This window comes from Artibeus jamaicensis, unplaced genomic scaffold (genome assembly GCF_021234435.1).
Source record: "Artibeus jamaicensis isolate MK-2021 breed Jamaican fruit bat unplaced genomic scaffold, CSHL_Jam_final contig_464, whole genome shotgun sequence".
Classification (NCBI taxonomy): Eukaryota; Metazoa; Chordata; class Mammalia; order Chiroptera; family Phyllostomidae; genus Artibeus; species Artibeus jamaicensis.
Window position 1 is genome coordinate 17,137,692 of NW_026521842.1, and position 27,039 is coordinate 17,164,730.

General features: G+C 43.1%; 1 protein-coding gene across 4 annotated transcripts in view; it reads right to left on the minus strand.

The window, feature by feature from the left end:
• The window catches only part of WWP2 (WW domain containing E3 ubiquitin protein ligase 2), a 150,792-nt gene that overhangs the window by 69,139 nt on the left and 54,614 nt on the right, over positions 1 to 27,039 (minus strand). For all 4 annotated transcript variants that reach the window (XM_037162639.2, XM_037162640.2, XM_037162641.2 and 1 more), the window contains exons 5-6: positions 17,587 to 17,724; positions 15,754 to 15,850 (exon numbers count right to left, since the gene is read on the minus strand). In XM_037162639.2, the coding sequence (XP_037018534.2) occupies positions 15,754 to 15,850; positions 17,587 to 17,724 (235 nt within the window). The remainder of the gene's footprint in view (positions 1 to 15,753; positions 15,851 to 17,586; positions 17,725 to 27,039) is intronic.

The following is a 27,039-nucleotide window of genomic DNA, read 5'->3' on the forward strand; positions in this document are numbered from 1 at the left end:
ACAGGGGAGTGGGAGGAGGAGAAGGGAGGAGAAGGTACAGAAAATAAGTAGCATAGACAGTAGACAGAAAATAGATGGGGGCAAGAATAGCATGGGAAATATAGAATCTAAAGAACTTGAGACACATGGACATAAACTAAAGGGGGGGTAATGGTGGGGACGGGGGGGTAGGGTGGAGGGGAATGAAGGGGGGAATAGAACAACTGTAACAGCATAATCAATAAAAAAAGTAAAAAAAAATAATAATAATAAAACCAGAAAAAAGAGAAACACTCCGGGATTCTGCATTACTATACAAGCCAAGGCACAGAATGTTCCCAGAAAAGACTAGTCCACAAAGTTAAATCTGCAGATAGGTCAGGTAGACCTTCTAGGCTATAATTATAGCAGAATGGTACAGGTGAATGCCATTGTGAGACACACTGACAACTAAGTGGGGAATAAGAATGGGAGCCTCCCAAAAGTTAGACAAATATTTTCAGTGAGTTAAGGGTACATTTTAACCAGAAAACCCTGTGGCATGTGATACATAAAGTAATATAAATTCTGTGTTTCGGTTCTGTGACAATTTTCACCTAATGTAAAACCTAAATATAGAATTATTTGTGTTTTAAAGAGGTCATTCTATTCAGGCTATTGAGTGTGCTGTCAAAAATACAGTCACTAGACCAAACTCCTATTTTTCACCTCCACAGACCCGCCAGTTTCAAGAAGTCACTGATTGCCAACAGAATCCTAAATGAGAAGTCTGACCTCATCAAACCAAACCACAGCTACAAACACGATGGGTTAGGCAACCCTTTTCCCCCGCCATCCATATCTGCCCAAAGCATTTGCTACCAGCTCTGTCCTGGTCCTCCATCATCACACACCCAAGCTGACCAAGCTCCCATGACTAAAAGTCATTTCTCCAGACCCATACTCTTTTTACTTGTGTCTCCCTAAATTCTTTCCCTTTCGATCACAATTTTCCAGGACTGAGAGCTCCTGGAACCCACATACAGATCTAACTACTGTAGAAATAGCACAATTGTGGTGACCCTTCACATATATTGGTCCCATTATTCAATGTCAGGAATACGCTTTGTTTTGCTCTGTATCACTTAAATTAGGTTTTCATTCCTCCTCCTATGGATACACTCAGAGGATCAGTCTGTCCTGGGAGGCACACAGAACCACTGTTCCATGGAGCCTACTAAACACCAATCCCAATCATTATGAGGGATGCCATTTTCAAGTGACAGCTTCATAAGCTCCTCTGTTCCTGCATTTCTCAGTCCAAGAGCCTACGAGTCCCCACTACTTGTCCACATTCTTCACCTTGTCTCATTAGTCAGTCACCCAGTCCTGCTCAATGATCATACCTCCTAGGTATTTCTGTCTCAGTTCTGCCACTGCCCAAGGCTAGTCATCAACTCCTGTCCCACAGTTCCTACAACGGTCCTCTTATTGGTCCCCGATTCTAGCCTCAACCTTTAATGTTAGACATTCCCACCCTCTACCCTCTTCTATTCTGCATGCCTCCCTTCTCCTGCCCACCCACCGCAAGAGGCTAGAAGACTCAAACTCCCCTGCAGGTATGTTCTGCAAGTGATTTAGGCTGCAACAATGAGAATCTCTTACAGGAGACTTGGAAGACAGAAAGCATTCTTCTTGCGGAGGTGACAACTACAGAGGCTCTGGCAGACCCTATGCTTCAATGCCTGGATACCAGCCTCCTGCATGCAAACTGGTCATGGGGCAGGAGCAGTTTCCTGACATCTGATTGCAGCTGCAGGGCTGTGACCTTGAAACCAAGGATGGAGAAGGGCTCAACTCTCTTCCTGCAGCCCACCCAATGACTTTTATAAATATCCAATTCCCCATATTAAATCCTTTCTGCTCAAAATACCTAGAGTGATTTCTGTTTTCTGCAATGAACCCTAACTGACACAGCTTCAAATTCATTCACCAGATACTTTCCTGAATAATTTACCACAGAAACACCACATCATGCCCTTGCTCAAAATTCAGCAGCTCCCTATCCCCAAAGAAAATCAGAATTCCTCAGTAAAGCATAAAAGGCCCTTTGTAACTGGATCTTATCTTCTTACCATCTCCTACAGCAGAGTTCAGCAAACTTTCTGTAAAGGGCCAGATAGCAAGGCTTTGCAGGCCACACAGTCTTTCTCACCACTTCTTAACTCTGCCATTATAGCACAGAAGTGGCCATAGACTATATGTAAATTAATGAGTATAGCTGAACTCAAATAAAATATAATGTATAAAACCAGGTGGTCAGGAGAATAAGAAGACAAGCCACACATCATCACAAAAGACATATATGATAAAGAAGCATCACCCAAACTATACAAAGAATTCATAAAACTCAACAATAAAAAAAGGAACAATCCAATTTAAAAACTGGACAAAAGACCTAAACAGACACCTCTCCAAAGAATGTATACAGTTGACAAATTAGCCTATGAAAAGATGGCTTATGTCACACGTTATCAGGAAAATGCAAATTAAAACATCAATGAGACCACTACGTACTAGTTAGAATGGCCAAAATCCAAGCACTGACAACACCAAATGCTGGGAGGATGTGGAGCAATAGGAATCTCATTCATTCCTGGTGAGAACGCAAAATGGCACAACTACTTTGGAAGACAGTTTGGCAGTTTCTTACAAAATTAAACATACTCTTACCATATGATCCAGTAATTGCTCTCCTTGGTATTTATCTAAAGGAGTTGAAAACAGGTCCACAGAAAAACCTGCACACAAATGCTTATAGCAGCTTTGTTCATAACTGTCAAAACTCAAGCAGCCAAATGTTCTTCAACAGGTGAATGGAGAAACAAGGGCACATCTAGACAATGGAATATTCTTTAGCCTAAAGAGAAATGAGCTATCAAGCCATGAAAAGACATGGAGGGAACTTAAACACATTAAGTGAAAGAAGCCAATCTGAGCTATATACTTAATAATTCCAAACGACACTCTAGGAAAAGCAAAACTATGGAGACTTTAAAAGGATCAGTGGTTGCCAGGAGTTGAGGAAGGAAGAATAAACAGGCTGAACACAGCTGATTTTCAGGGCACTGAAACTACTCTGCATGACACTCTAATGGTAGTAAACGTCATTATAAATTCATCAAAACCCATAGAATGTGCAACACCAAGAGTGAACCATAATGTAAACTAAGGACTTTGGGGGATAATAATGTGCCAATGTAGGTTCACTGATTGCAATAAACGTGCCACTCCAGTGCAGTATAATCATAGCAGATGCTGTGGGAGGGGAGCGGGTATTTCCCATATGGGAAATGTCTGTACGTTCTGCACAATTATGGTGTGATTCTAACCCTGTTCTTTAAAAGAAAAACAAAACCAAAACTCAGGTAGCAATCTGGATTTGGCCTATGAACCACAGTTTGCAACAGCTCTGGTCTGGAATATCTGATATATCAACATTATCAAATGACCAATATTTCCTCGGATAATGCAAGGTCTCTATCCTGCCTTGCTTTTGCCCATGCCGTACCCTCTGCCTGGAATGACTTCCCTTACCCCACTTCCTTGGTCTGTAAAATCCTACAAAGTATAGCTCAGACATGTGAGTTCTTCCACAAATCCCCCAGGTGGATTTAGGTAAATTTCCCACTATCTTCCTCTTGCAGGTATACTCACCACCACTGTGGGGTCCATCACACTAAACTTTAATTGTCACCTATGTATCTGCCTCCTACTAGATGCCATAGTCCTTGATGTGAAGGACCATTTTAATCTTTTTCTTACCACACCCTAGCACAGAGCTGGCATGTGGGTTTGTGGAATGAATACTGCCCTCAACTGCAGATTTCAGCCTTTCCTTCTCAGAGTTCATAAAAAGTTCCGCACGAGCTTTCTGGCACACAGCACATCTCTCCTGGCTCACACAAAGAAATGACCAGACTTCTGGCCAAGATGGAGGAATCAGTAAACACACTTTGCCTCTGCACTCAACTACAGTAAAAACTACAAATAAACCACAAAACAAATTTCACTCAGATTCGTCAGAAAATCAAGCTGTATGGAAGTCCGACGACCAAGGATTAAAGAAGCCACATTCATCCAGACAGGTAGGAGGTGCAGAGAGGCATGGAGGGGCGGCAGAACAGGCAGCCCCACATTCATGTGTGGAGGATAAAAATCAGGAAAATACCTTGGGAGTGAGCAATCCTAGCCCTAGACAAGACCACCCAGCCCAGGACTGCAGCTCCAGGAATATGAGTCCCCATAATTTCAAGCTCCAAAAACCAGTTGGGTTTTTTCAAAAAACAGCAGGATTCTCAAGAGACTTCTCTTTAAGGGCCCACAACAAACTTTATGTAGACCCACCCCATCTACGATTCAGTGCCAGGGCAACAGCTGGAAGAGCACTAGCGGCATACAGGGAGAAGGGGAGAAAGTGAAGTGACTGGCAAGGGGGTGAGCGCTGAGGAGACAGCTTCCTCTCAAGCAATCTCCAGAGGCCAGGCAGCAGCACTGTCCCCCCTCTGAGCCCTCCCACACACAGAGCCATAAGGGGTAAAATGGTTGCTCCACCCTGGTGACTACCTAAGGCTCCTCCCCACACAATTTACAGGTGCCTTTTCCACAATAGGCCATGCTACTAAGACAGGGAGTCAAAGCAGCTCTACCTACACAGAAACAAACACAGGGAGGCTGCCAAATTGAGGAGACAAAGAAATATGGTTGAAGTGAAAGAACAAAACAAAACTACAAGAAAAGAACTAAATGAAATGGAGATAAGGAACCTATCAGATGCAGAGTTCAAAATAAATGGTTGTCAAGATGCTCAAAGAAATCATTGCAGGATACTACAACAGCAGGAAAAAAGACCCTGGTAGAAATGAAGGCTGCATTAAGCGAAATAAAGAAAAGCCCCCAAGAAACCAACAGTGGAGGGGATGAAGCTGAGATTCAAATCAGCAATTTGGAAAAAAAGGAAGAAAAAAAGCATTCAATCAGAACAGCAAAAAAAAAAGAACAAAAAATACCCCAACCAAGAATAGAATAAGAAGCCCCTGGGACATCTTCAAATGTACCAACATCTGAATTCTAGGGGTGCCAGAAGGAGAAAAGGAAGAGCAAGAAATTGAAAACTATTTGAAAAAATAATGAAAGAAACTTCTCTAATTTAGTGAAGAAAATAGACATGCAAGTCCATGAAGCACAGACAGTCCCAAGCAAGTTGGACTCAAAGAGGACCACAACTTCTGCCAAGATGGAGGCGTAGGTGGAAGCACTGCACCTTCTCACAAAATAAAGTTTAAAAACAACAAAGTTTGAGCAACAAAAACACAGCCAAAAACCACAGAAAACTGAACTATACGGAAGTCTGACAACAACGAACCCTTCAGGCAAACCAGTAAGAGGGGCAGAGCCAGCAGCAGAGTGGGGTCAGGCAGGAAAGATCCACCCACGGACCTGGCCGCATGACCCAGGTGTGCCAGCAGCTGTGGGCGGATCCCAGGTGTGGAGAAGTGGGCTGACCCACTGAGAGCAAAAGGCGGTGGACCCACAGAGGGCTGATCTCGGTCACACATTCAAGCACAGATAAACCGGTGAAGGAGCTAGCAGTGAGATGGACCAAGCAGGCCCCAGCAGCAGGAAGCAACAGAGGGAACTGCCATTGTCCCTCTCTGACCCCGCCCCCACATACAATGTCACAAACCAGCAACCTGGGTAGCCCCACCCTGGTGAACATCTAAGGCTCTGCTCCTCATACATAACAGGCATGAACAGATCAAAACACGGCTCAAGAACAACTCAAAGCCCCAGAGCCGATAAATCTAAGCAATGAAGAAATAGCCAAACTTTCAGATGCACAATTCAAAACACTGCTGATCAGGATGCTCACACAGCTGGTTGATTTTAGTCACAAATTAGAGGAACATATGAAGGCTAAACTAATTGAAATAAAGGGAAATACACAGGAAACCAATAGTAATGGAAAGGAAACTGGGACTCAAATCAAAGGAGTGGACCAGAAGGAGGAAAAAAATGATCAAACAGAAAAGAAACAAGAATTCAAAAAAATGAGGAGAGGCTTGGGAACCTTCAGGACATCTTTAAATGTTCCAACATCCAAATTATAGGGGTACCAGAAGGGGAAGAGGAACAGCCACCAGTGGAAAACTTATTTGAACAAATAATAAAGGAGAATTTCCCCCTATCTGGCAAAGGAAATAGACTTCCAGGAAATCCAGGAAGCTCAGAGAGTCCCAAAGAAGGTGGACCCAAGAAGGAACACACCAAGGCACATCATAATTACATTAGCCAAGATTAAAATGAAGGAGAGAATCCTAGAAGCAGCAAGAGATAATGGGACAGTCACCTACAAAGGAGTTCCCATCAGACTGTCAGCTGATTTCTCAAAAGAGACCTTACAGGCAAGAAGGGGCTGGAAAGAGGTATTCCAAGTCATGAAATCCAAAGACCTACAACCAAGATTGCTCTATCCAGCAAAGGTTTCATTTAGAATGGAAGGGCAGATAAAGTGCTTCTCAGATAAGATTAAATTCAAGGAGTTCATCATCACCAAGCCCTTATTATATGAAATGTTAAAGGGACTTACCTAAAAAAAAGAAGATAAAAAAGATGAACAGTGAAAGGACAGCAAACTCACAGTTACTAAGAACCACACCTAAAACAAAAGCAAACTAAGAGGACAGCTAGATCAGGAGCAGAACCATACAAATGAAGATCACATGAAGGGTTAGCAACAGAGGAGTGGGAGAAGGGGGGAGAAGGTACAGAAAATAAGTAGCATAGACAGTAGGTAGAAAATAGATAGGGGGGAGGGCAAGAATAGTAGGGGAAATATAGAATCTAAAGAACTTGAGATGTGGTCATAAACTAAAGGGGGGGAATGGTGGGGGAGAGGTGTGCAGGGTGGAGGGGAATGAAGGGGGGAAATAGAACTGTAATGGCATAATTAATAAAATATATATATATATTTTAAATATTTTATTTATTTATTTTTTGAGAGAGGGGAAGGGAAGGAGAAAGAGTGGGAGAGAAATATCAATGTATGGTTGCCTCTCATGCATCCCCTGCTGGGAACTGGCCTGCAACCCAGGCATGTGCCCTGACTGGGAATCTAACCACGATACTCTGGTTCGCAGGCCCGCACTCAAACCACTGAGCTATGCCAGCCAGGGCTTAAAATATATTTTTTAAAAAATTAAATTAATGGAAAAATAAAAGAGGACCACAGCAAGACACATAATTAAAATGCTAAAGATTAAAAATAAAGAGAGAACCTTAAAAGCAGAGAGACAAAAGGAGAGTTACCTACAAAGGAATGCCCATAAGACTGTCAGCTGATTTCTCAACAGAAACTTTGCAGGCTGAAGGGACTGGCAAGAAGTATTCAAAGTGATGAAAAGCAAGGACCTACATCCAAGATTGCTCTATCCAGCAAAGCTATCACTTAGCATGGAAGGGCAGAAAAAGTGCTTCCCAGACAAGGTAAAACTAAGGATTTCATCATCACCAGGCCATTATTATATGAAATATTAAAGGGAATTATACAAGAAAAAGAGGATCAAAACTATGAGTGTTAAAACAGCAACAAATACACAACTATCAACAACTGAATCTGAAGAATAAACTAAGCAAATAAGCAGAACAGAAACAGAATCATAGATATAGAGCTCACATGGAGGGTTATCAGCTGAGAGGGGACAGGCGGCAAATGGGGGGAAAAAGTGCTGGGGTTAAGAAGTACAAATTGGTAGGTACAAAACAGACAGGGGGTGTTAAGAACAGTATAAGAAATGGAGAAGTAAAAGAACTCATATGCATGACCCATGGGCAGGAACTAAGGGAGGGAACTGTTGGAGGGAATGGGCCAGTACCAGGCAGAGAGTGGCAAAGGGGGAAAAATTGGGACAACTATAATAGCATAATCACTGAAATACATTAAAAAGTAATAAAGCATATGATTGTCTAAGAAGCACTATGCTATATGCCTGAAACTGATACAAAATAATATTGAATGTAAAGTGTAACCAAAAAATAACATTTTAAAAAACCTGGAAAAAATGACCAATGACCACCTATGAAATAAACAGATCTGAATAAGCAAATGTATAATAATGTAGAATGTATAATTTCAATTAGTAAAGCTAATAAATTAGCACCTAAAGGAATGTATAATTAATCTTCATGATTACTTTTCAATATCTGGCTCTGAGAATGCAATAGGGGGGACTTCCGCCAAGATGGAGACGTAGGTGGAGGAACCACCTTGCCTCTGTGCACAACCAAATCTAAGAACAACTATTTTTAACAGCAGTCACAACCAAGCCACACGGAAAATCGACAATACGGAGTCCAAAGGACAACTAGATACTCAGCTGGACCGGTACGAGGAGCGAAACCAGCAGCGGAGCAGGTTAGCAAGAAAAAATTCCCGGGTGGTGCGCGCAAGCAGCTGAAGGCGCTGATCGCGAGTGAGCTGGCTGCGGGAGCGCACAGGGAAGAGGCGTGGCGGGTCGGTCAGTCTCGCATTGACGTGCGGAGAATGACCGCACATGGAGGATAACCAATGAGAAGGGAAGCCTGCGCGGGACAGCAGCCTCGCACAATTCCAATCGGATAAACAAGCCTGAGGAGGCGTGTGGTGTAACTGGACGGGCTGGGCTAGCGGAGAGGACCGCCATTGCTCCCTCCCTGACCACGTCCCCACGCACAGCGTCATAAACCAGCGACCTGGGTTGCCCCGTCCTGGTAAACAACTAAGGCTTCGCTCCGCTTACTTAACAGCACGAATAGACCAAAAATGGCTCTAGGACAACTCAGAGCCCCAGATAGATCTAAGCGATGAAGAAATAGCCAAACTTTCAGATGCACAGTTCAAAACACTGGTTATCAGGATCCTTACAGAACTGGTTGATTTTAGTCACAAATTAGAGAAACATATGGAAGCTAAACTAATTGAAATGAATGGTAATACAAAGGAAACCAATAGTAATGGAAAGAAAATTGGGACTCAAATCAAGGGAGTGGACCAGAAGGAAGAAAAAAAATGATCAAACAGAAAAGAATGAAGAAATAAGAATTCAGAAAAATGAGGAGAAGCTTAGGAACCTCCAGGACATCTTTAAACGTTCCAACATCCGAATTATAGGGGTACCAGAAGGGGGAAAGGCACAGCCACCAGTGGAAAACTTATTTGAACAAATAATAAAGGAGAATTTCCCCAATCTGGCAAAGGAAATAGACTTCCAAGAAATCCAGGAAGCTCAGAGAGTCCCAAAGAAGTTGGACCCAAGAAGGAACACACCAAGGCACGTCATAATTACATTAGCCAAGATTAAAATGAAGGAGAGAATCCTGGAAGCAGCAAGAGCTAAGGGGACAGTCACCTACAAAGGAGTTCCCATCAGACTGTCAGCTGATTTCTCAAAAGAGACCTTACAGGCAAGAAGGGGCTGGAAAGAGGTATTCCAAGTCATGAAAACCAAAGATCTACAACCAAGATTGCTCTACCCAGCAAAGTTTTCATTTAGAATGGAAGGACAGATAAAGTGCTTCTCAGATAAGACCAAATTCAAGGAGTTCATCATCACCAAGCCCTTATTATATGAAATGTTAAAGGGACTTACCTAAGAAAAAGAAGATAAAAAAGATGAACAGTGAAAGGACAGCAAACTCACAGTTATTAAGAACCACACCTAAAACAAAAGCAAACTAAGAGGACAGCTAGATCAGGAGCAGAACCATAGAAATGAAGATCTCATGGAGGGTTAGCAACAGGGGAGTGGGAGGAGGGGAAGGGGGGAGAAGGTACAGAAAATAAGTAGCATAGACAGTAGATAGAAAATAGATAGGGGGAGGGTAAGAATAGTAGGGGAAATACAGAATCTAAAGAATTTGAGACACGTGTTCATGAACTAAATGGGGAAATGGTGGGGGAGGGGTATGCAGGGTGGAGGGGAATGGAGGGGGGGAATAGAGCAAATGTAATGGCATAATCAATAAAAAAAAGTTTAAAAAAAAAAAAGAATGCAATAGGGCTCTTACCCACAGTCTCATCCCTATTGCACAGGAGCCAACTGCTCAAAGAGAGCGCTGTGAGCTCCTTGTGAGCAGGGACTGTGTCTTACTTACCACTGAATGAATAAATGATTCACACTTACTCCTTTCAATACCCCTTCCACTTCCCCAACAATTGCATCGGGGCTCTTGTAGCCAAACTTTAAGTAAAAGCTGTTGGGTGGAAGGCTGAATGGAAACTGTAAAGGTGCTCAATTGAGTTTCAGGCTGACAGGTGACATCTGCAAATAACTGCAGTTCCAAATCAAGTAGCCTTTAGTCATCTTAACTGAGGGAGTCATTGGCGGCCAGCAATCACTGAGAGTGGCCCAGTGCCTAAAGGCTCAGTTCCGTCGCTTCTTCCCAGTTAGTTTTTGCTTCCCAATACCCCTTGGCCCTCCCAGGACTCCCAGCAGTGTTCCCAGCAGAGTCACTCCCTGTTGAGTTTATTTTTCTTTCCTTTCTGGGCTAGGCTGTCTGCAAGACACAGCTGATGAGCTATTTAGAGCTCACCAGAGACCATGGGCTTTGTAAGTCCCTGAGATTATACTGCTATTAAATCTTCGGAGGTCTTGAATGCCAAGGCAAGAGAGTCAATAAATGTGATATGTTTCTGTCAAAGCAAGATAAAAAGGAAAGGAGAGAAGAAGAATGGATGAAAACTTTCTTACAAGAGGTTTGAAACTTTTACACATTAACAAAATCACAGGGTTGGGGAGGTGGTGAGGCTTGTTAAAACACAGATTCTGACCAAACACTGGCCAACTCAGAGCTGATGATAAATGTAGACAAATTTAAGACCTCCAGCCCTTCACCAAACACACATGCACACACACATATACTCTTATAGAAAATAAATACGTACAGAAAAATTAATCACTTATGTCCCTACATACAGCTGCTTTACTTAGATCCCTTCCAGTTTTTAGACCTATTAATGAAAAACTTTATGAACCTAGAAGCAAATTCAATGCATTCTTTTACTTTTTTGTATCATTTCCCCATATGACTTTGGAAAGTCTATGGAGATTTTAGACTGAGAAGCTAATTACTCAAGTCTGAAGAAATCTCTAAGGCTGAGCTTGGAAGAGCAGCGTCACTAGAAGACAGTCCTACGGGTTCCACCTGTTAGTTGATTTCACCTTCACCCTCTGCTTTCACATAAATAGCTGGGGATGAGGACAAAATCACAGGTGGCAAAGAATCAACAAAGGGCAGCGGGACCCAGATATCCTGGCTTTCCACTCTTCAGTCTGGAATTTCACAACTATTTCTAACCAAGAGTTACTCCGAACAGAGCTGCCAGCACCAGTGTGGATACCCTGTGCTGGGATCTCTGCCCCTCCACGTACACCCTATTTTAGCTTCCCTCGTTCTTGAGTTAGCTGCCTCAACTAATCCCTAAGGTCTGTGCTGAACAACAGACAACGGAAAACAGTCTCTTTGCAAACTCGCACCCCACTCTGCCCTCAGCGTGTCCCTCTCCACTGATTTTCTCTCTCTCTGAGCTCCCCCAGCACTGACAGTTTCATGTGCCTGATTCATATACGCCCTGCGTATACGACACTGAATGGCTGTGGAAAGTGCTTCAGGCAAGCCCTGTGCAGTGTATGCACCCTACCAGGCACACACTATTAGATCTTCAAAACCTGCACTGACTTAGGTGTGGTTCCCAAAGCCAGCCCTCATTCTGGCAAAAGAAAACAAGCACAGGGGGATTATAAAAGGGTGTGGTAGGTATTCCCCATGCCAACGAGCACACACTCTCCCCAGGGGCCCCGTGACACCCTGGGCACTCTCCACTACTGGAATGAGGCACGCTGGCTGAGGACACAGGGCAGGGTGGCACACTAACAGAACCCTTGGTATGCCACAGCCTCGACCCACTCCAATCAAACACCAGATGGTGTGAGCCAACCCCGTCAGGCCACCAAGTTTAGTGCTGTGCTAACACATGACCTGGCAGCGACCAGCTTTCATCTGGAACATTCCCCTACTTCCCAAACTAAATCCTCAGGCCCGAGATTCCTAAGTGATGAGAACACAAGGCCAATGTGGAGCACCCACTTAAAATCATCAGCTACACTGCTACATACATAAACTGGGCGAAATAGAAGTAAGTGGTCATTATCGAGGCTGGAGAAATCCTAGATTCTGAAATCTGTCTGCCTCGACAGCAAACACTTTCTCCATGACAGTTCAGTTTTCTGTGAGTATGTGACACTTTTTTTTATTTTTACTGTGAAATGTACCACGTAAATAAAAGACTGTATTAAATATACAGGGTCCGGCACAAATAACGCCCCTTTTTATTACAAAATCTTTTATTACAAAATCACAAGCACGTAATTCTGTAAAATAACAATATCACACTCAAGCACACCATATGACATTTTAGGTGAAATGTTCAAATGAAAACTATTAGTTATTACACTCATACTATTACCCCACCAACCACACTCAAGCAGGCGTTACTTCTGCCAACCCTGTATTCATTCAGTTTAAAGAAACAATGAGATGAACACTCGGGGACCTACCCAGGCTAACAATTATGGTAACATTCCCAGCACTCAGAAGTTTCTGTGTGCTTTTTCCTCATTACACCCATTTCCATCTCCCCCGTGATAACCATTCTCCTGAATTCAGCGTTAATTAACCCCTTCTATTTTTTATAGTTTTACTAACTATGAAGTCACATTAATAAAAAACATATATGACCTAATTTTACGTTTTTAAGCTTTATATAAATTACATCATACTGTATTTTGTGTGTGTGTGACCTGCTTCTCTGGGTCAATGTTATGTTTCTGAGATTCCAACATATTAATGTAACTATCATTCTCTCATTTTCACAGGGTCAATGCTTCATTATATGAAAGACTATACAACAACTTTGATGTTAACTCTTTCTTTAATCAACCAGACTCACTGACTATGTGCTAATACAGTCTGTCTGCAAATACATTTATGCCATATGAATTCTTGGTGGCAAGCCCACGCTGGTTTCCATGTGGCAGACCAGATGATAAAATAAGTACAGCTGTTTCACCCAATTATTCTTTTTTTTTAAGATTTTTATTTTTAGAGAGAGGGAAAGGGAGGGAGAAAGAGAGGGAGAGAAATATCGATGTGAGAGGGAAACATCAATTGGTTGCCTCTCATACATCTCCAACCAGGGACCTGGCCTGCAACCCAAGCATGTGCCCTGACTGGGAATTGAACCAGCGACATTTTGGTTCACAGGCCGGCAGAGCCTCAAACTGAGCCACACCAGCCAGTGCTCACTCAATTATTCTTAAGGAGTTGGCAAGATCTCACTGAGAGACGGAGCTGCGAGGCTTTGATTGGCAACCAAAAGGTGCCTTTGCTGGATGACCTTGGGTAGATGAACCCCTAAGATAAAACCCTTACACAGTTCCGGTTCCATGGCTTAATAACACAGTGGAAAAGGAGAGGAAAAGGCTGCTTTGTCATTGCAATCTTCACCTTCACGGGCATGTTAGCACCTTTGATCATGGTGAATAGCACCCAAGTCCAAGAAAAACCTACCCTTCAGACAGTGAAAGATAAATATTTAGTCTGGGAGGCAGCAGACAGAAACCCATCATTCTCTCTGCCCCAGCACCCAAGGACAGCAGAGGATTGTCCTTGAATCCTGAAGGTTTGATTCATCACCCTCTTAACTGATGTGAATGCACCAGTAATGTCACATTTCTCAGGTTAGGGGAGTGGGAGGAGGGGTGCAAAAGACAGTCTCCAGAGCAAAGAAACCCCCACCACTTTCCCTGAGCACTCCCAGTGTGCAAGACCTGAGAAAACCGATGCACGAAGAGGCTTAGTGACTTGTCGAGCATCGACACAGCAAGCTGTACTGGGAGAACTCAAGTCGACCGCTCTGCTACCACCTGCGTGTGCACACTGACCAGTGGCAATGGGGAAAGGGGTTCTTAGGGACACAGAAGATACTTCCTTCAGGTGATACTTTCAAAAGCATTTGCTACTGAATGGCAGCAGGTTCTGTGTGACCACAGAATAAATACTTAGATGGCCGAGGCCTGTGAACACTCGAGGCCATGCATGAAAAAGCTGCAGTGGCCAGGAGGATGGAGGAGGACTCCCATGTGGTTTGAAGAGCTGGAAGATACTTTGCCCGCCAACAATTAACTAGCACTGAATGTCTACTGTGTGTGGTGGCAAAAATGCATGCAGTTTTCTGTCGAAGTCTGGCTGCTGCTTTAGCAGTCACCAATCATCAACACAAACAATAACAAAGAAGGGCTATCGCCTTACCGTGGACAGATTTCTAGGTCTTTCAACTAGAGAACTTCAGAGAACAATAAAATAGGTCAAGAACTGAAGTCCACACTTGTTAAACGCTGCACTCTGCCTTCCAGCTCCACATAAGTATCAGTTGTTTGACACAAACTTTCCAAGTCAGCTAAAGGCCAAGAGGGTGGTTAGTGCAAAGCTAAGAAGCATCATTCTCAGAGAGTGAAGTGCTGAGGTGTCCCTCTTTGCCAGCCACTCGCCACTGAAGACTTTGTTTTCTCTAGTTCCAGGTATCTACTATTTTTTGGTGGACACAGACTTGTCAGGTAGTGTCAGTTCTTACGCTGTGAGACTTGACTATTTGTCCCAACCTGCAAGTCACCCAGCAAGTCACAGAAATGGGTAACTGGTCTTTAGAGTGCAAGGTGACACTTTTGCAGAGGCTTGGAGAAAAGACGACAGGAAAACAGCACCTTGGCTTCTAATGATGCTAGAGACAAAAGATCCAAACACCCAACCCTCTATTGCTCCAAACACCGAAACCTCACAAATCCTCAGAACAACCAAATCCTGAGAGACTGATGGCTATCCTCAGAGGAGCCCTTCCAGATGCTGTGGGTATCGGCCGAGGTCACACTGTGTCTCCAAGTGCTTTCCTCCACGCCCTGGGTTTTGTTTGGGAAGATTTTACCAATCATACACCTACTCTCCACAAATTTTAAAAATTTACAAGTTCATTCATATGATTCTTCTCCTTAAACTTCCTGGGACTTTTGTACATTGTAATAAACAATAAAAACAGGTTTCCAACCCCCTCCCCATCTCCCTAATATACCTAAAACTACTCTCCTGCCTGCGAATTCAGTTGCCACGAGAATAAGGTTAACACCTTATTAGCACCATTAACACAGGCGTAAGATAGGAACATCAGTAAATAAAATGAAGTCATCCATGATACGTATAACATATATAATACAACTCAGACTCTAAGTACGGAGGTCCTAGCCAACATACCAAAGAGAACCATGGATCAGCCCCCAAAGTAGAAACAGACAGACAGAAAACGTCACATTCGAAGAAGCACTGCACTAAGCATTTCTGTGTGTATCCTGGAAGGGTAGCTGTGGCCGCTGCACCTGATGCATAGAAAGCAGTCCAGTTCTGTTCAGCAGCTCCGTTTATCCAAATAACCAACCTAGCCAGTCCTGATCTTTGACAAGCAACCCCTGACCCTTCCGAGAATCCTGAGTTTTGTATTACTCTTTGGGCCTCCTGCGCACACTGAGTCAGTTACAAGCTCTCCGGAAATTTCCACCAGTTTCTCACATAAAGTATTCCTCGCCACTTGCCAGCGTGTTTTCATTGGCTCTAAGCATCTTCCAGGCTCCTCCTCATCCACGGGGTTCTTACCGGGATCTCCCTCCAAAGCAGTTTGTGCTGGGGGGCTGGTGCCGATTCTCTGGAGTGACAGCTGTCCCACTGGATTCTCTCGAAGACGGCTGCGATCCTGGAAAGGGGGTCCGTCACAAGAAAAGACAAAGGTTGAGAAGCTCAGCCCTTGCTTGCGATGTGGCTATGGGAACAGAGCTCACCTATGTATTAGTGACCCACTATGCAGGGGACACAGACAGTCAAGCAAGCAGCGCGAGAAGGAACTGGCACCGCAGCCAGGTGAGATCTGATTAGGGCCGCAAATCAGAGGGGCTCAAACCTGGGAAACAGCTTTTCTTCTCTAAGACCTCCAGGAATGTCTAAGGCACTTACTAGCTTGTCACCTTCCACATCAGATCAACCTCAACCAACCACATGGCACAGAGAACAGATGCTGACCACACAAAGTTGGGGCAAGCAATTGGGGCATTTCTCCTATCACAACTTTTAAAAAGCCAAATCAGACTCAGTTAAAATCAAATCATGATACAATTCTGCTAAAAACCTTTTGACAGCTTCCTGCTTCTTAGGATGGGGTTCAAAATCCTTATGAAGGTCTTCAAGGCTGTGTGATCTGAGCCGACCTGCCTCGGTGGCCTCACCTCCCACCACTCTCCTTGCTCCCCACAACTCAGCCCTGTTCCTACCACAGGCCAAGCTCACTCCCACCTCAGAGCCCTTGCACATGGGACCCTCCACCTCTGACCCAGCCACCCCTGACCCACACTCCCACCTTGGCCTGTTTCAACTCCTTATACTCCAGCAGGTATCAGCTTCCTCAAAGAAATTTTCCCTGCCCTTCTGATTTAGATGAGACCCCCTAAAGTACACGAATCTTATACCAACCACTACCTTTCCTCGATAGCTTTTATCGCCATTATAATTACACAATTACTTGTGTGTTTACTTGTTTGATGTCTGGCATCCCCTGCCCCACCAAGTAAATTAGAAGCTCCTAGGAGGAGACACCATGTGAATTTTGCCCCTGCCATCTAGCTAGCACCTGGTCGAAGATCTAGCACATACTCAGTACTCAGTTATCTATACAGGTGCTGTTTTTCTCCATGCACCAAACATACCCAAGCACCACCCAATCCAGGTAAGGGAGGAATCTCAAGTCAAGGCCCCACCATTCACTGAGTGCCCTTGAATTAGAATTCAAATTTCACTCCCTTGAAGGTATAGCAAGCCTGTTTCGGGCCTGGAAAGTACCTTAATTACATCACATTTAACAAGAAAAATTATGGAGAAACCCAACCCATCTCAGACTTCATGAAATAATTTCCTGCTAGATCCAAAGGTGACTAATTTGAAACTAGATCAAAAAACAAACAGCCCACATTCAGGACATAGCGGGAAACACTCCAAATTTCCTGCTTCTGTATATATTTTGCTAGTGCGAATCTCTTAAGACACAGAGTCCCCTTTCCCAACCAATACCATCTCATAAAAGACACCTTCAAGCTCCCTAGGAAGGTTAACTGTACTGGGATGAAGAAAAATGGGCCCAGTAACATTTAATAAAGACATCTTATTTTCCAAAGCCCATGTGGGATGAAAAGGTGTTTTTCTCAGCTCTCAAATCAAGCAGTGCTTACACAGACTTGACATTTACTTTGGTCCTTTATCAGAAAGCTGTCCTTGTAAAATCATGTCATGATTTTGATCATGCTATGGATGCTAAAAAGAATCAAGGGTAGCTATGGCCAGGGCCGGCTGAGCTGTACCCAAACCCAGGGACCTGGTACAGAACCAAACCCTGGACACCTCCTCTACTCCCCACCCCACCCCTGGGAGCAGGGCAGCACTCACCGTCTGTCACGGCACTGCCATTAGGCACACTTCCCAGATCAACAGTCGGCCCGTCCAGGAAAATTGTCAGCTCACCGCCTGAGACAACACCGCCTTTGTTCTCCGTCTGCAGGTTCAGGGTCAGCTGTGTGTTCTCCACTGTTGGACACAAAAGGCAACATGAATGGAAGAAAGCAAATGCACCCGGAGTTAAGACTGTGTAACTTATAAGCTCACACTTCACCTACTCCAACTCCCCTAGCAACGTTTTTCTGCATCTTCAAATCTGTCTTGGGGCATGGGAAAAAGAAAGGAAGGAATAGTTGTCTAATTGTCATCACTGTTGTATAAGGTTCATAAGGAAGGCTGTACTCTTCTAAACATTTTAGATTATTAGGTTAACTACCTAACACCTACATTACTTATTTGTTTGCTTATACTTGCGGGGCCATAAAATAAGGAGAGATACTGATGGCATAACAGAGGAAGAACCAGTCCTGTCAGGCGGCATCCCCCTACCCATATAAAAAATAGTGGCAAAAAGGAAAGAAACAGGTTAGGGGACCCTGAGGAAATTTCACCAGGAGTCATCTCTGGATGAAGGATTTCAGGGGCTTATTCTTTTCTTACTTGTGTTAAAAAGTGTTGCTGTTTTCAACCCTGAAAATGTTTCATTTTGAAATAAGGAAAAAGTTTTTAAGCAATACAACTGTAATACAAGTGAGTCAGCCACAGAGTCTCACGGCCCTGGGTTAGTCCCGGAAGGCGAGACCAGTCGACACCTGGCTCTGTGACTGAGGTGGGCAGGCAGCTCAGATTCACACAGTCCCCAGAACACTAGGTCAAGTCAGCCCCGTGGGCAAGCAAGAGGAGCTGGGGAACCACAGCAGGAAAACAGAACAAACTGGCACCACGCAGAAGCCCCGAACCCTAGGTGGGCTGGGAACTGCCACACGCACACCCCCGACTCCCACCACCAAACTTGGCCACACAGATAGCTTCCAGCCAGTCACTGCTTGGGAGCTGTAACCTCGTTTAGGGCTGTTCGATAATTACCAAAAGAGCAGTGTTTATGAAGATTTCCAAAGGGTGTGCAGTCCTTCCATGCCTCCCCCACACCTTACAAAGCCAGACCAGGCAAGTGCCACATACTCCAACCTCCCTCCTCACCTACCACTCAGTTTTATCTCTTAGTTGTGACTGTATTGTTATAAGCTATCTCACTGGATTTCTAGAACAAGATTAGCAAGCACTTCCTAGAAACAACCTCCCACACAGAAAAGCCTACCCCAAATCTCTCCAAAAAACAGATAAAAACCCTTTAAACTTAGCAAAAAAAAAAGTCTGGGTCAATTCAAGGATCTATTATAATAAAGTAGAAACCAGTTACCCTTCAGGCTTTTTCGTTCTCCTAAGCATCTCACCCCTCCCTTAACCTCCCTTCCCTATAAAGGATCTTTCCAAATCTTTCTGAGTCTGTTGCTCTTTTCAGTCAGTTTCAGTGAGGGGCCTAGTGAATTCCAAATATTTCTATAAAATAACAGATAATCTAAAAACAAGTTCCTTCAAAAGTCTACGAGTGGTTGGGGTAGAGGGAGAACTGAGGTCTGATGACCCCCGACACCACTTTCCCCCCAGGGACTGAAGCCCCCAGCCCTGGTCCAGCCTTCAGAGAACTGTGGCCCAGCCAACAAATCGACAGCAACCTCCTGAGAGATCCCAGGCCTGACCACCCAGAGAAGCCACTCCCAAATCCTGACCCACTGAAACTGTGAGATAATAAATGTTTATTACTGTTTTAAAAAAAGAAAGTCTAGGAGTGGCTCCCGACTCTATTATTCTGAGGTTCCGTGCCGAAGTCCCGAGCAGGGAGTAGAGCACAGAGGTGGAGGGCAGGAGCCATCCAGGCAGACTGGGCTCAGCCTCAGTCCTGCTACCCCACAGCTGTGCAGCACGACACAAATGACTTCGTATGACCACCGGTCTCCCTAGAGAACAGGGGGCGGGAAGATACTTGTAAAGAAATAAATAGCACCCAGGAAGGTGCTAATACACTGTTATTTCTATCATCTCCTGTTGACTTCCCTGTTTTTAGGCTGAAGAGTCCCAGTTTCTCTTGGTCTAACTTGTTCATTCTATAGTCGGTTATTCTTTTGACCTTTCTGAGCCTTTTCCAGGTTGTGGCAACAAACTCCACAAAATCTTTCCAGGAAAGCTACATAACCATCACAGGGACAAACCACTATATGGTAACTGTCCTGGAGTCTTCGAATAGCATCAGCCCTGGCTGGGTAGCTCCACTGGTTAGTTAGAGAGTCATCCCAATACACCAAGGTTGCAGGTTTGATCCCCAGTCAGGGCACATACAAGAACCAATCAATGAATGCATGAATAAGCAGGAAAAAAAGCAATGTTCCTCTCTCTCTTTTTAAAAACACTAAAAAAAATTATTAAAATGTTATTAAATACATTTTGTTCTTTAGAAATGGAAAGAGATTCTCCTAATAATTAAAGAAACATAACTCAAATATTATGTGTGAATTTGACTAACCCTGGGCTTGAAAAAAACAGTCTTGCAGAAAACTGCATCCAGACTGGGTATTACACCATCTCTGAAATTACTGTTAATTTTCTTAGGTTCCATAAAGGCACTATGGTTTTACATATAAATGTTCTTTTTCTTGTGAGATTCAAGAGAAAATTAGGATGATATCAGCACTTAGTCTTAAATGGATTTATAGGAGAACAGGCTGAAGTTTTTAGGACTAAAGTGCCATGATATCTGCAATTTACCTTCAAACGGTTCAGGGAAAAATGCCCACACCCACGGGCTAAAACGTGCTGGTTTAAAAAATGAGGCAAAATGTTAAAAAGGGTCGGGCCTACGTGGAGGGAGGGCATCTGGGTGTTCGTTGTGTTACTCTTTCCATTCTTTTTTTTTTTGTATGTTTGAAAATTTCATAATAAAAAGTTGAAAAAAGGTTTTCATTTAATTGGCAAGGCTATTAAAAAATTAAACCTCTGAGAACAGAACACCCCATTATTCTCTTTTAAAAAAAGAACTGAGCCAGGGGAGCCCTACAATGCATAATGGGACTAAAGACGCCATTAGTTAATTGAGTGACAGACTTGAGCATACAGGGGAGGCTGAAAGGAGTAAGTGTGGCTGGAAAACATACACTGGAATCTTAGTTATAAATAGCAGCATTAGGCACCTTGCCTCTGGGGCCCTCAGGTTTCACTACAGCCAACTCGGACAACTCTACAAAGGGCCTTTCTCTGCAAACTTGTCTTCCTACTGCCTTTTGAGGCACTGCTCAGAAATCAAGACACCAATGAAAAATTGGGTGTAGTAGGTTTATTTCCATAACTAGAATCAGATTTAGCAGAGGAGCTCACCAGCTACTCCCAGCCTCACCAGCCTTGCTCTGTCTGAGGTCCTGCAGTATTGAGCATCTAGTATTCTAGTTGTGGAGAGTCAGCAGAAATGACACAGACCAAAAAAAATCTGTGCTTCTAACTGTTAATTTCTAGTTGAGAGAAACAGGCAATAAGCAATGGGTTTTTCTTTTTTAAGTAAATGGCGTAATCTGTTGGGAAGCTGCAGATGTAACAGAAAAAAAATAAAACGAGGCAAGGGTGTGGAGTGCCAGAGGTGGGAGGGGGGTTTGGGGTGGTGAGAAAGTCTTGCTGGGAAGATGACAACTGAGCAGATTTAAAGAAGGATGAGGCAGGGGAGCCATATCAGTAGTATCTAGAAGAAGATTCTAGGCAGAGAGAGAAGGAAGCAGAGGCCGAGGTGAGAGCATGCCTAGCAGGTGTGAGGAATGGCTGGAGGGAACAAAGGAAGAGAGGAACAGCAGGCGAGGACAGTCAGTAATTAGAGCCCACAAGGAAGACCTCGGCCCTGCCAAGGTCTGTGATGTTCACTCTGTGTGAGATCGGAGCCCATTAGAGGGTTTTGAGCAAGGGAGGGACGTGGCTCCCATAGTAATACAATCACTCCAGCTGCAAGAGAAGCAAAGGCTGAAGCAGACAAGACCAGGTAGGAGATCACTGCAATATTCCAAGTAGGAGCAGATGGTGGCTTGGGCCAAGGCAATGGCAGTGTCTTCCAGAAATAGGGCTCCCAAGGGAGACTCTACCTTGGTTTCCTTCCTATTACATGTTAGTAAAAAGCCATGCCTCCCACAAGCACACCAGCCAGGCCTTACAGGCCCACCAGTCTCTAGGAATCAAAGATTTGAGAAAATCATAGGCAGGGGCAGAAAAAAGAGCAAACTTAGAGCATGGCTAGAGGAAGTCAGATTCAATTACAACCAAATGGAACATATATAATGAAAATATTCCGCTGGCAAGAGAGCTTAGTTCCACCAAGAAAGCCAAAGTCCTGAGCTCATGCTAACTTCAGCAATCAGCAAACACTCTTCTTTGGTTATGGGACTGTGCCCCTCTGTTCTGTTCAAAGCACCCAGTGGTAATCAATACAGTGCAATGCTGCTTTATGGAGGTCAACAGACAGGGTAGGGCTGGATGGACATTAGAATCCAGGGGAAAAGAATTTGGAAAATCTTAAGGACCATGCCAGGAGATCCCTTCAAAAGCTGGCATACCAAGAGAGACAAAGAGATATTAAGTATCTCCTGACGAAATCACACACCACCTCATCAAAAAGGAAAAAAGGAGAGAAAGAGAACCCAAATCAGATCAAGCCTCTAGATCTACCCATGAGTGTATAGGAAACACAGAGAGACAGAGGAATATGTTTACCCACAATTCAGTAAAACCTAAAATGTGGGAAACTACAGGACAAACTGTCTAGTTCCCGCAATAACAAATCTCAAGGGGTTAAAAAAGAAGAATCCATCAGTTAAAAGAACCATAGGAGACAGATCAATCTTGTTTGGATCCTGACTCAAATACACCAATGGTAGGGGAAACAAAACAAAATGAAACTGAAAGATAATTGGGGAAATGTAAAAACTGACTAAATATTTGATGACATTAAAATAATTACCATTAAGTTTTATAGGTATGAAACTGGTGTTGTGGTTCATAAGAGTCCTTTTCTTTTAGAGATGCACACTGAAATACCTGTAGATAGCTGCGGACATGGAACCCACCTGGCTGCATACGCCCTAACAGTAGTGCCAACTGTGCTATTATTAGCATGTCAACAGGTTGCCGAAGAGTCCCCCTTTATGAAAGAGGCCTTAACAAAATGTATCTAGACTCAGAGAGGGCAGTCTTTTTTTTTAATATATTTTATTGATTATGCCATTACAGTTGTTCTATTCCCTTCATTCCCCTCCACCCTGTACATCCCTCCCCCACAGTTCCCCCCCTTTAGTTTATGACCACGTGTTTCAAGTTCTTTAGATTCTATATCTCCCGTACTATTCTTGCCCTCCCCCCTATCTATTTTCTACCTACTGTATATGCTACTTATTTTCTGTACCTTCTCTCCCCTTCTCCTCCTCCCACTTCCCTGTTGCTAACCCTCCATGTGATCTTCATTTCTATGGTTCTGAAGAGCAGTCTTTTTTTAACGAGGGCCACATGGGCTGATACCTATCAACAGTTTTCCTCTAGTCTTTGTCTGTACTGTAAATTTCAGTGAAACTAACTTTTAAATATGTCTGGAGAAGACAGACTTAGAAAGAGAGATGCCATTGTAATTTACTTCATGCACTGAATGAAAGGGTACTGTATGACACAATCTGTGGTTTTCTGTTTGAGAATCTTTTTTTTGTATGCTACTCTAGATTAAAGTTCTTTTTCTATTAGACCCATGATTGAGAATAAACAAAGCTGTCCTGTCAGACAAAAAAATAATTAACTAATTAATTTAGTTAAATAAAATATTGTAGATGAAATGTGTCTGTGATTCACGTGAAAATAATCCAGTGAGATGAACCAGAAACAGCCATTCCTCACACGGCTGTGGAGCTGGTGGCAGGCACATAGGGGTTCATGGGCCATTCCTTCCACTTTTTGTTGTTGTTCAATTTCAGTTGCCCCACATATTTCCCCTGAGCCACCCACACCCCCTTTCCACTTTTTTGTACACTTGACATTGCCTACAATAGTTTTTTTTTTAGGCCAGCACACCTAAGGCACAAACAGTGACTTAAACTAACTAAAAAACTTACAAGAATTCAACAGTACTTATAAAGTTTGAAATATAAAAGGGCAGAAAATATACCAGCCAAGATGCTCAGGGAATTACTCTTATTTTTCCTGACTTCAAAGCCTCACATTTGCTAGTGGCTTCAGGTTAATAATTTCCTACTGGCAAGAGCTATTACATGCAATAAGAATTAGTAATATTTTTCAAAGAATTACTTTTCTCCTTTCTAGATGTGGACTTTTTCATGGTTTTCTTTTTTTGCATATGGTATTAATAAGTATAGATAAATGACGCATGGATGTTGCCTTCCTTGTTCCAACAAAAGAAAAAAACTATGTAAACCCAGACTGCCAAACTGCGCCACTGTAATAATGCAATTCAGTTATGAAATCCAGAACTCCTGCCTGGACAGTTTCACGGTAGTGAATGAAAAAACCTTCTACTTTAGAATCTTTGGTCATCGTTGCCCCTCCCCACTCCCACATTACCAAAAGGTACATGCGTGTACACACCTACACCTATTAAAAGAAAAAAAATCCCCTTTTTCTTCCTTACTCAAAAGTCAAGTGTAAGGATTTACCTGGAAATTTGAGAAATATAAAACAAGACACAAAAGTACAGTACTTCTGAGAGAGACCAAGTACTCTTAGGTCAAGAGTCTTGGAAGCCTGACGAAGATGTGATTGATATGGCCTTAACAGAGCTGCTCGGTGGAACAAACCAACCTCCTCCCTGCCTCCCTGGTCTCAATCCCATAGGTCCATCAGAAGAAAGTGAAAATAAGCAGGGCATTCACTAACAGGTGAGTGTTCATTCTACACGTAGCTGTGAAACACTGGTGCACAGAGGAATGAAACCGGAGGAAATTCCAAGAGGGCAGAGAGTAAACAGTCTCTTTTCCATTCCCGGTTCCCCATAACTCAGACACACATAGGCTGGGGTCTACTCCAGGTTTAAAGAGAACATTCGTTCACATTCCCTTTGCAGTAAAGGAAGCCTGAGGCTTCCAGGATTTACTGTTACGATGCCTTTTTGGCTTCCGACCTTACCCAGAGCCTAACAAGAGAAAGTCTTTTCTACCCAGCATCAGGTGGTAAATGCTGGAATGCTTGTTGGAGTACCAATGTGGATTCTGCTTCACCTCAACTCCCTCTGCCCCCATCACTCACAGAGTCCCCCACATTGGCAAGTTCTCCCAGAACACAGGGTCTAAGGAAGAGTCTACCTTGGCATTGAAGCCTCTTCCGTGTGCTGCTGCGGGAGGTCCACCATTAATCATCCAAAGTCAAGTTGGGCCTACTGAGGGTTGCATTAACTCTTCCAGAGCGGATAGCTTCATTTTACAAAGTCAGGCTGTAAACCTTTCTTTTTCTCTTTCTTCCCTGTTCATTTATACAAAAAGCATTTTCTGGATGCCTACTGTGTGCCTGACACTGTGCTAAATGCTGGATTATAATGAAATGAATACAGACATAGTCTCTGCTTTTAGGAGAAAGAGAGCTAAGTAAACCATCTCACAAGAAAATGTAAACTGACAGCTATAAAACAGATTGCATGTAAGAGATCTGTAGTCCTATAAGCAGCTGGAAAACTGACCTGTTTATGGCATCAGGAAAAGTTTCCTGAGGAACTGACTACTCCACTGGGATCTGAAGCTTCAGGCAGACAACTAGCAGGCTTGGGGAAGGGAGGTAGTGGGGAGGAAGACCACTCCAGGCAGAGGAAATACCATGTGCAAAGGCACTGTGGCACAATGAGCTGGATGCTTCCAGGAAACTGAACAGAGATGAGTGGGACTCAAAAGGAAAGTGATCCAAATTGGGTAGGATATCTATATGGTAGCCAGGGTAGTGCCTTGTGGGTCTGCCATGTTGAAGAGTGTTTTTCTACCTTACAAACCCTAGCATGGTTGTTAAGGGGTTTTAATCAAGGAATGAAAAGATTTACTTTGTACTTGTAGAACAGACAAAAGCAAGGGTAGATGAAGGCGTAGCAGACAGGAAGCCACAAGAAAGGACCAGGTCAATAGAGATAGGGATGATAGAAATTAGCAGACTTGCAAAAGTAAAAACCAAGAGAACCTGAAAATAAATTAGCAAAGGGGGTGGGCAAGCGGGGTCGGGGTATCAAAGATGAATCCTGGGTTTCTAACTTACTTAACTAGACAAAGGCAAGATCTCTGCATCGAAATATAGAACCCTGAAAGAGAACCAAGTCTGGGGAAGAAGGGATGAATTTATATTTAGGCATGTTGACTTTGAGGAATTTTTGACATCCATTAGGAGAGAGCAAGACAGTAGTTAGGTATGTGGGTTTGGAACTCAAAGGAAAGGTCAAAGCTGGAGTTTCAAATCTGTGGGTCACCTGCACATGGTGGTTCTGCATAAAGAGGAGATATAAATGGGAATACAATCACAGAAGACAATGGGATGCTAGAAAACTCTTGGACAAAAACTACAAGGGATCCCCTTTAGATCAACGACAAGAGAGGGATGTCCATTTTCACCTCCCTTATTCAACATACTAGGACTGGAAGTTCTAGCCATAGCAATCAGACAAGTAGGAGAAATAAAAGGCATCCAAATTGGAAAGGAAGAAGTAAAACTGTCAATATTTGCAGATGACATGATACTGTACATAGGGAATCCCAAATATTCCATCAAGAAACTACCAGAACTGATCATTGAATTCAGCAAAACAGCAGTATACAAAATTAATATCCAGAAATCAGTTGCATTTTTATATGCTGATAATAAACTAACAGAAAGGGAAATCAAGAAAACAATCTCATTTACAATTGCTTCAAAAAGAATAAAATACCTAGGAATGAACCTAAGCAAGGATGTAAAAGACTTGTACTTGGAAAATTGTAAGACACTGAAGAAGGAACTAAAGAAGATACAAATAAGTGGAAGCATAGCCTACATTCATGGATAGGAGGAATTAACATCATTAAAATGTCCATACCACCCAAAGCAATCTATAGATTCAATGCAATTCCTATTAAGATTGTAATGACATATTTCACAGAACTAGAAGGAATATTTCAAAAATTTACATGGAACCACAAAAGGCCCTGCTCAGCAACAGCAATCCTGAGAAAGAAGAACAAAGTTGGAGGAATCACACTATTTAACTATACTATAAGGTCGTAGTAATCAAAATAGCATCGTACTGACATAAAAAAGAGACACATAAATCAATGAAATAAAATAAAGAGCACAGAAATAAACCCATGCCTTTATAGTTAATTCATATTTGACAGAGAAAGCAAACACATACAATGGGCTAAAAATAGTTTATTCAATAAATGGTATTGTGAAAATTGGATATATGCATAAAAA